The sequence below is a fragment of the Mastomys coucha genome, unplaced genomic scaffold, assembly GCF_008632895.1.
Source record: "Mastomys coucha isolate ucsf_1 unplaced genomic scaffold, UCSF_Mcou_1 pScaffold21, whole genome shotgun sequence".
Classification (NCBI taxonomy): Eukaryota; Metazoa; Chordata; class Mammalia; order Rodentia; family Muridae; genus Mastomys; species Mastomys coucha.
In genome coordinates, this window is record NW_022196904.1 from 143614375 (window position 1) to 143624190 (window position 9816).

A 9816-nucleotide genomic window follows, 5' to 3' on the forward strand; every position below is an offset into this window, starting at 1 on the left:
TAGCACTAATAAGTTACTCCATTATTATTGTGAACATTGTGATCGCAATACTTCAAAGACGATTATCTTGATATGGTTTTACACTAACAAGTTCATCAGATAAATATGATAATGACCTCCACACGTTATGGAGGGGAATTCTGCACCAGACATAGGATGTTCATCTTTTGGGATGTCTTTTGGTTGTAGGAGTCTCTTATTCTTCGACAAAGAATTTCTTCACTTGGATTTTTGTTGCCCCCAGGAATCTACCTCTGGGCCCTTGAAGATGCTGTAGCTGATAGATGGCTGTGGGAAGAAACATTAGCATGGTGACTAATTTCATCCTTTTGGGATTTTTAGAGCGTCCCCAGCTGCAGATTGTCCTCTTTGTGTTGTTTCTGGGGATCTACCTGGTGACCCTGGCTGGAAACTTGGGCCTCATTGTCTTGATCAGAATGGACTCACACCTCCACTCCCCCATGTACTTCTTCCTTAGTAATCTGTCCTTTGTTGACGTCTCCTACACCTCCTCCATAGCCCCCAAGATGCTCTGTGATTTCTTTAGGGAGCAGAAGTCCATCTCCTTTATAGGCTGTGCTATTCAGCTTTTCTTCTTTGTTGGAATGGGAGGCACTGAGTGCTGTCTCCTGGCAGTCATGGCATATGACAGATATGCTGCTATCTCCAACCCTCTACTCTATCCATCCCTCATGTCACCCACCATCTGTGTGGGGATGGCCATCACAGTATACATAGGAGGGTTCCTCACTGGCTTGATCCAAACCAGCTCTATATTCCAGCTTCATTTCTGTAGGTCTCGGGTTATTAATCATTTTTTCTGTGACTTGCCACCCCTGATGTCCTTGTCTTGCTCCAGCACTTTTTTCAGCCAAGTCGTGAACTTACTGGTTGTGTGTGTGGTTGGTGGGGCATCAGCACTGGTTGTTTTGGTCTCCTATGGCTATATCATTGCTGCCATCATGAGGATTCATTCAACCCAGGGTCAGATGAAGGCTTTCAACACCTGTGCCTCTCATCTAACTACAGTGATCCTTTTCTATGGCTCTGGTCTCTTCTCATACCTTCATTCTAATGCTGGATACTCACAGGACAAAAATAAAGTGGTGTCCATGTTCTATGGTGCAGTGATCCCCATGTTGAACCCTATCATCTATAGCCTGAGAAACAAGGAGATCAAAGAAGCACTGAAGAAACTCAAGAAGAGGAAGAAGCAGATGTCCTGTCTCTGTGCTATGTAGTTCCTAGTTTAAAAAAGAACAAATACCAACTTAAGCCTTTTGTTGAATGTAAATAATAAAATAATAATGTGGCTCAGATAATCACTAGTAACTTAAAGAAACTATTTCAAGCAAGACCTTCTCAACAGACATATCTACAAGACAATTGTGCTTAATGGATATTTATTTTCTTCACTTTACTGTTTTTGTTATGGGCTGGTCTTAGATTTTAAATTTGGTCACATGTTTTTGATGATATTTGTCTACCATTAGGCTACCAGGTGCTGAATTCAAGATACCATGTCTTAGGGACATGAGCCAAAGCCTAGTAATAAGGACATGTCATTCATTGATGTCTTCATTACAATAAAACATAGTTCTTGCTAGTCCTCTTGGGATATATTATCGGTCCCCTTGTCTTGGATTACTACCTGACCAGGGTTGGTGCTAACTAGAAATATTAACTTTGGATTAGGAACCCAAGAATCCCCACAGACATGATTTCAATAATAACTCAGAAGTAGGAAAGTAGGAGAGCCCCTGTAAACTATGTTTAGGAAGAGTAGAGGATAACAGCGTGAGGTCATAGAGTTCACTGAGGCTAGATACAAGGAACCAAGACCACCAATTTTTATATCTGCAAGGTCATGATGAGAAGAAAGCAAGGATAGAGCATATGAGGGGCCCTACACTTGGGATTCCAACTCTCTATCAATATAACCTAGTGCAAAATTGCAAACTTACTTAAACATTATAAAATAGTTTTGGAAAAAATTTTAAAAACTCAGTTGTGTTCTCAGTCATGAATTTTGTAGATGGTGCCATGTTACAATATCAAAAGTTTGGATGCACCTGGAAATAGGATGACATGAACTCCAGGCCTGAAATCTCCTCATGACTATGTATGACCAGCTGGCAGAGAAAAACTTCCATGAGACAGTCTGATTGTATATCTGTTCACTAGATCAGGTTTCACTCTTGACCTTATATGACTCCTAATGTGTGTCTTGTCTGCAGTCTCCCTGAACCTCGATGTCAGGCTTTCCTACTGTTAGCCTTGCCTCAGTTTCCATGCATTCTCTAACATGTGTCACTACTCTTGTGGGGTCCTCATTCCAGAACATGATCTGAGAAGAGGACATCTACATCAAAGAGTTTTCTGGAGAGTGGGCTATGTCACTAAAATTATCTTTAACTGTATATTTCAAGATAATTCCAGAGTAAATGGTAAATGAAGTCTTGTTTCTTTAATGATTATGTATATAAACCATAGTGAGTTACAGCATCCAACTGTGAATCATATTGTCCTAGTTATCAATATTCTGATTTACCACTCTTGCATTTCATAGTGTTCTCATTTGATAATTTCTAAGACTAGCTGAATTATTGGCAATTTCTATGGGAGGAGATGGTTTAGAAGGATCGTATCCTGACAAGCCTTTCTTGATCCTAGAGTCCTACAGACCAGGAAATCACTACAGAAATATGTCCTTAGATAAAAATACTATAGGAACCACCTATCTCCATCTGACACTATATTTTTTTTTCCTGGCTACCTTTTCCTAAGCTGTGAGCATCCGTGCCTAAGCTCTTCTTTACTCTTCTTCCAAAGCATTGGGCAGATCCTTCCACAAACTATGTGCTTAATGTGTCTGTTTAATACACATATAAATCTAAGTTTATCTGGAAAGTAATTTAGAGATGTAAAACCAAAGGAAGGGGACAAATGCTTATTGGTAGCTTATGATGTACCAGCATTATGTACAAATTTTTAAAAAGTTTCAATTCTATAACATACACACAAATTCCTTTGTTAAAAATTCAGTAATGGCTAGATGGCTCAAGTGTTACCAGTGTTTCCTGCTCTTGCAGAGAATCCAAGTATAGAGTATGGTGGAGGTTGTTAGATGGTAGGAAGGGGAGAGCGAAAGATGAAGGAAGTTAGATAATAAGCCATGTAGAAGGAAGTGCTACTTCTTTACAGCATGTGTGAATTACTCTCTTTTATTGAAAGCCCTAAACACAAAGCAATGATATATTTTGAAAGGATGAATTGTTAATACCCTGTTTTATGTATATACATCAAATTAACATAAAGTATCTCATAAAATCCCTAGTTACTATGTGCCAACTAAAACATGAAGACAACTAAATAACAAGAGTTCATAACAAACCAGTGGCTATTTAGATGTAGCAATCATTGAGCGATGTTACAATATACAGCATAGTGTCTAGCCTTGACTTTCAACATTCTTTCCCAGAGTTTCAGGTGCCTATCACCTCCCTGAGCGGACCTTTGCAAAGTTAGATCACAGATGTTGGTCCCATCACTAAACAGTCTTTCATGGATCCTCTCGAAGATGATGGTCATACCTTTGGAACATCTGTTCGTGGATGCTGTTCAGGAATCTGCTTGTGAATGTTGGCCCCAACTCTGGTTATCCTCCTTTGAGGTTATGTCAGAAGACCTTCACAGGCCTAAATAACAGCTTGATGTTGGTCACACCACAAGGTTGTACTTCAGGGGTTCTGAACATTGTTCTTACTCTGCAAGGGCTCACAGATTTGGGTCTTGTCTTCACCATCGGCTTAAAAATGCTGACCTCGCCACTAGGCAGCTGCCTGGTGCTTGGCATACTGATGCTTAGAGCCTGCAGATGCAAGTTTCCTCCTCACTGAACACAGTCACCAATGCAGTTCTGATGGAAAGTTCCTTCTTGTGGTCTAGAGTAATTCTACTGGCTACACCACTTCTTTTAACACTGGCAAAACTTGTTCTGGGTTTCCCAAGTATAGTTTATAGATAGTCTGAGGCTGCCAACCTATGACTCAGCATGGCACTTTTTAAAATGGTGTCTTGCCCCATGGTAAAGGGCTGAGTAGAGAGGGATTCAGAGTCTTTCCTACTATTGATTGCAACCTTTCTTTCTCTTCTTTTCTTTTTAAAATGTCTGTTAAAGGGGAGTGTGCTGACGCCCTCTGTCTTAGGCCATTGCTCTGGTTACTCTTAGTAGGAAAGGAGAGCTAACTCCCTAGGCCCAGCAAATCCATCCAGGATGGACTGGTCTCTTTATATTATGTTTTGTAAGGTTTTTTTATTTCTTTCTCTCTTTCTTTCTTTCCCCCTTTCTTTCTTTTTTCCTTTCTTTCTTTCTTTTGTTCTTTTTTAACCTTTACTTTGCTATTAAACTAGAGATTCCTGCCCATTACCTCTTCTTGACAGCTTACCACCAACTCTCCCAAGTATATTTACTAGAGGTGCTGGCATGACATCTGCCATCTTCTAGGTTTTTTTTTTTTAATTAAACATTTTTTCTTTTATTTTTAACTAGTCAATTTTTAAAAGATTCATTTATTATTTAATACAGCATTCTGCCTGCATGTATTCCTGCATGTCAGAAGAAGGCACAAGATCTCATTGCAGATGGTTGTGAGCCATGATGTGGTTGCTGGGAAATGAACTCAAGACCTCTGGAAGAGCAGTGAGTGCTCTTAACCTCTGAGCCATCTCTCCAGCCCTCTAGTTTGTTTTCTATGACTACACAGAAGCATTTCCCATTGGCTTTCTTTTTCTACTCTCCATAATAAAAGGAATTGCAAACCTACAAACCCACTGGCTTCTTCTTTTAGTATAGGGACAGTCTTGGTGGGAGAACTCTCCCTTGGAGGAAGGAATACACCAGTAAGTCCCAGAGCATGAGGTTAGGACTCAGCCACTGAGAAGAGAAAATATCACTGTCTCACTGTCACATCATCCATATTCTCGATTGGAGTTTAATCCACAGATTGCAGAAATCCTAGCTCCCTGTTTTGTGCGCTAGGTTTCAGATGGGCCTCTTAGATTCCCTCAGACCACATAAAATGGGGTGATTGTGGCCTGTGTAACCATCCCGGATGGTGATAAAATACAGGGATTGGAAACATCTGACCCTGTTCCAAGCCTGCACAGGATAAACGTTGCACATGAGTCAGAAGCTTGTACGTAGTTAACCAGATATGGCTTCCGGCTTGTTAAAGGAGATTCACACCTTTTGGGGGAAGAATTACTTCTCTGTGCTTGAGGCCAGAGGTTGGTTAGTGTGTAACTCCAGGCATTTACTCACCCTGGATGATCAGCCTGAAAGCATATGTGTTTGGACACGTAACTCAGTGCAAGAGGCCGGAGGAAATGGTTGGTGGAAGGAGAAAAATAGGAAAATGCCTATTAAGGGCCAACTTACTGCTCTGGTGTGCAGTGCTCTTGGTCACTATGTTTTTGACAAATTAAAATTGAGATCATAGAGTTGCTTTTATCTTCTATTTCTATCTTTAAAAACAAAACCAACAAACAAACAAAAAACCCAGCAGCTCTGTAAAGTCCCTCACTCTTCTTCCATGGAATGCTTAGGACAAGACAGACTGGTGTCCGAGTACACTGCAGAGTTATCTTCATACTTTATATCAGCCCCGATAATATCTCCACAGCAGGACATGAGGGCTTAGTAGCAATGAGACATCATAAAATGTGCGTGAGTGCTACTTCACTTCCTTTCTTCTGTAAGGACAGCCTCCAACATTAGTAAGCCAATGAGAACTCTAAGGCTTGTCCATGGCGTAGAACGATCCTGGGTCTGGTGAAGATAAAAGCATGTCAAGAAGGGCAGATGTTGCTACGGCCTCTTCATTTTCAGCAAAAGAATCTGGCACTGGAGACTGACAAGAGAACAGAACAGTGAGCCAAGATTGGAACAAGTGTAAGGGAGCGAAGAAAACACTACCGCAGGCTTTTCAGGTAGAGAAGAGGTGAGATGTGGGATTTGTTTTTTCTGAAAACTCATCACTGTTGCAGGGTAAACACCTGGGGTGAAGAAAACAGGAGAATGATTTGTGGAGAGTGTATGTTCAGGGATATAGTACACTATAATTTATTGCATATCCTAGCAGTCCTAAATACTCCAACCAGCTCTCATTTGCCTATTTTGCAGTTAGCAAAGCCTGAAGAGCAATTTGTGGTGTTAGAGAATTGTTGAATTTTATATTTAAGAAACTACTTTCTTTTCATCTTTCTGTTTGCCACAGGTTCTCTGGTGGATGTTCAGGACTGGTGTGTGTCTGCAACTACCTTCACCATGAACAGCTTCATTGTTACGGTCCTCATCTGGACCACAGTGGCATATGCTGAAGATGAGAAAGCACTTGAAGAGATCCATGAGTATGGTTTCCAAAAGTGCCAGAATGCTCTGCATCTACCCGTTTTGGAAGTCCTACCTGGAGGAGGCTGGGATAACCTGAGGAATATAGACATGGGACAAGTGGTGGACTTGACATACACCAACTGTCAGACCACAGAAGACGGACAGTACATCATCCCCGATGAAGTCTTTACTATTCCTCAGAAAGAGAGCAACCTGGAGTTGAACTCAGAAATCCTGGAATCCTGGATGAATTACCGAAGCACCACTTCATTTTCCATCAACATGAATCTCGATTACCTTCCCAAAGTCAGCGGCAAGTTCTCTACTGAGTTCCAAAGGATAAAGACCCGTCAGGTGAGAGACCATGCTATAACCACACGAGCGCAGGTGAGAAATTTGGTCTACACAGTGAAAACCAACCCAAATGCAGAACTCAGCTTGGGGTTTAAGAAGGAGCTCATGGAAATCTGTGACCGTCTAGAGAAAAACCAGACAAAGATGGCCACTTACCTAGCGGAACTCTTGGTCCTCAACTATGGCACACACATTATCACTAGTGTAGATGCTGGGGCTGCACTGGTTCAGGAGGACCATGTAAAGTCTTCCTACCTTAAAAACCATGAGGGTAACCGTGCTGCTGTGGCTGCATCTGCTGGATTTACCTTTGCAAAGGTTGTGAACTTCAAACTGGAGACAGGCTTTGAGTATCAAAATAACTTGGCCACAGGCTATCTTCAAAACAGAACCAGTTCTAGGGTTCAGAGCATTGGAGGAATTCCCTTCTACCCAGGGATGACCATTGAAACCTGGCAGAATGGCATCACTAACCACCTGGTGGCAGTGGACCGTGCTGGCTTGCCTCTGCATTTCTTTATCAAGCCTGAAAAGCTGCCTGGTTTTCCACACCACTTGGTGGAGCAGCTGGCGAAGACAGTGGAAACTGCTGCGAAAAGCTATTACAACTTTAACACATACCCAGGCTGCACAAATATCAACTCCCCCAACTTCAATTTCCAAGCCAATACAGATGATGGCTCCTGTGATGGTAAAGTAGTCAACTCTCCCTTTGGAGGGGTTTATCAGTTGTGTGATCAATTATCAGGGCAAGTTAATATTGACATGTGCCTAGATTTCCATCAGAAGAATCCACTTACTGGTGATTTCTCTTGTCCCTCTGGCTACACCTCTGTCCATCTGCTCTCTCAGACCCACGAGAAGGGTTATATTGAAGTGCAATGTAGAGATAAATGTACCCTCAAGATATTCTGTCATACAACGTGTAAAGATGTGTTCCGAGTGGCCAAGGCTGAAGTTAGAGCTTATTGGTGTGTGGCCAATAGCCAAGTACCTGTCAACTCGGGAATTCTCTTTGGAGGAGTCTTCACTGACAAGAGCATCAACCCTATGACAAATGCGCAGTCATGCCCAGCCAGTTACTTTCCTCTGAAGCTGTTTGAGAACCTCAAGGTATGTGTTTCTCTGGATCATGAGTTGGGGCCCAAATCTTCAGTCCCCTTTGGTGGGTTCTTTAGCTGCACAAAAGGGAACCCCTTGTATGATTCTGCCACACCTGGAGACTTAGAGGAATCATTTCAGCAAAAATGTCCCGGGGGCTTCAGCCAACAGCTAGCTGTGATCGTTGATGGATGCCAAGTGTCCTACTGTGTCAAGGCTGGAATCTTTACAAAAGCATCTCTGACTCCTGCTAGGCTCCCACCTTACACTCAGCTACCTATTACTGAGTTTTCCACCGACCTAGTTGAGATGACAGGTGAGAGTGCCCAATTCTGGGTTAAGGACCCTTATACCCTGCAATGGAGACTAGAGGAGCCACCAAAAAGTGGTCGACTATCAGGAGGAGCAACTGCTGGAATCACAGTTGTGGTTATCCTAGCATTAGGAATTTTAACTGCCATGGCCATCTATGGCCACCGGAGGTTTAAGAAGAATGAATCCAATGAAGTTCCAAGAAGGCAGATGTTTCTTCCTTTTCCAAGAGCTAGAGCCACCCCTGGTATAGTACAGGACCCAAATCCAGCTTAATTCTTCCTTAAAGAAACAGTTCCTCTCATCTCCAGGCACAGGTCCAAGCTCCTCTTTCAGGCCTTTCTCCTCCACCTCTGCCTTCCTAGAAAGTAAAGCAGAAGTTGCAACAGGAAGAAGGTTTTTTTTTATGACTCTGTGGTTATATTTATGCCTATGTATTGGGAATTAAAGGCTCTGTGCAAACAAGGCAGGAGAAGGAAGACTTGCTACCCGGTCAGCAAAAACAAGCCCAGGTTCTCAGCCATAGTAGGAATGCGCATTCCCAAACAAGCTGCTGGTATCTTCACCTGAGTCTCTGCATGTAAGAACAACTGGGGTGGAGAGCAACAAGAACTTTGGGGCTGAATCTGCTCTTAGTGTGAAGTTGTCAGAGGTCTCCGATTTGTGAACAGGAACACTTTGCCTTCCCTGTATCTTGTTTTGGATTTTAGCCTCCTAGAGACAATCCAGACTCTGTGGAGACTCCAAAACTCTGTACTGATGGCTGCGTCATCTCCCTGTGTGCCTGAAGGGTGCAGAGTACAGAGCAAGTTCAGTTTCTGTCTGCCCCACATTTAAGATCTATTTTGCCCAACCCACTTTTAGACCAGTTTTAACTTACGAACTTCTCATATAATGTCAAAGGCAAAAGGGTGGTGTGGAACTGGAAATAAATCAATAAATGTAAAAACTGAAGAGGACTCCATTGTTTTAGGAACTTGCTGGTTTCTTCTAGCCAATTGATGTCTACCTCTAAGCTCATCATAGACTGGACAGGGAAAGCGACTGCTGTTTAGATGGATCAATTATTATGGTCTAGTTTTCCATGTTACCAAAAGTATAACCCTTTCTATTTCTGTGACTGGCACGCACCCTTAATGACTTCCCATCAGAAGTGTGAATATAGATGACATGAATAGATACACCCCTGTCACAGCAAGAAGTATTTATTTTCCTAGAAGTGAAAGGTGTCACTTTTCCCCTAAAACTAATGGTAAGCAGAAGATATCATGTCCTGTCCATTTAGGTTTTGCTTGGTTTCACTGCTAGAAACAGGGTTAATGCAAACAGTTGCATTATTAAGTTAGCTGGAACAGGTACCCAGGACCACCTGTGACATGCACTTCAGATCTGGGATGGCTTCCATGGGGTATCCAGCAGTCTGCATGACTGACACCTGGCAATAGCTAGGGTTTTGCTTAATTTTCATATCTGAGAATTTAATTCTCTACAACATGAAAAATTCCTCTACATCTGCTTTAGAAATTACGTATCCATTCATCATAGTGCATCATCAGTGAGCTATCTTCTATGAGAGATGATGTGTTCTCTCCATTATGTTAACAATCAAGGGCTTGTGCACACAGTAGGCCCTCCTGAGGAGCCCCATGTGTCTC

At 42.2% G+C, this 9816-nt stretch overlaps 2 protein-coding genes across 2 annotated transcripts; both read left to right on the forward strand.

The window, feature by feature from the left end:
• The first annotated feature begins 228 nt into the window (after positions 1-228).
• On the forward strand, positions 229-1317 carry LOC116101063 (olfactory receptor 5A1-like). The gene has a single exon (XM_031384757.1). It carries the CDS (start codon positions 285-287, stop codon positions 1239-1241), a length of 957 nt encoding a protein of 318 aa, XP_031240617.1. The 5' UTR covers positions 229-284; the 3' UTR covers positions 1242-1317.
• A 5011-nt stretch (positions 1318-6328) lies between these two features.
• On the forward strand, positions 6329-8437 carry LOC116101064 (macrophage-expressed gene 1 protein-like). Its single transcript, XM_031384758.1, has one exon. It carries the CDS (start codon positions 6329-6331, stop codon positions 8435-8437), a length of 2109 nt encoding a protein of 702 aa, XP_031240618.1.
• Positions 8438-9816: the final 1379 nt, after the last annotated feature.

Excerpts from the sequence above, each read along its gene's own strand:
- LOC116101064 (XM_031384758.1), top strand. The coding sequence starts at position 6,329 with ATGAACAGCTTCATTGTTACGGTCCTCATCTGGACCACAGTGGCATAT.
- LOC116101063 (XM_031384757.1), top strand. The coding sequence starts at position 285 with ATGGCTGTGGGAAGAAACATTAGCATGGTGACTAATTTCATCCTTTTG.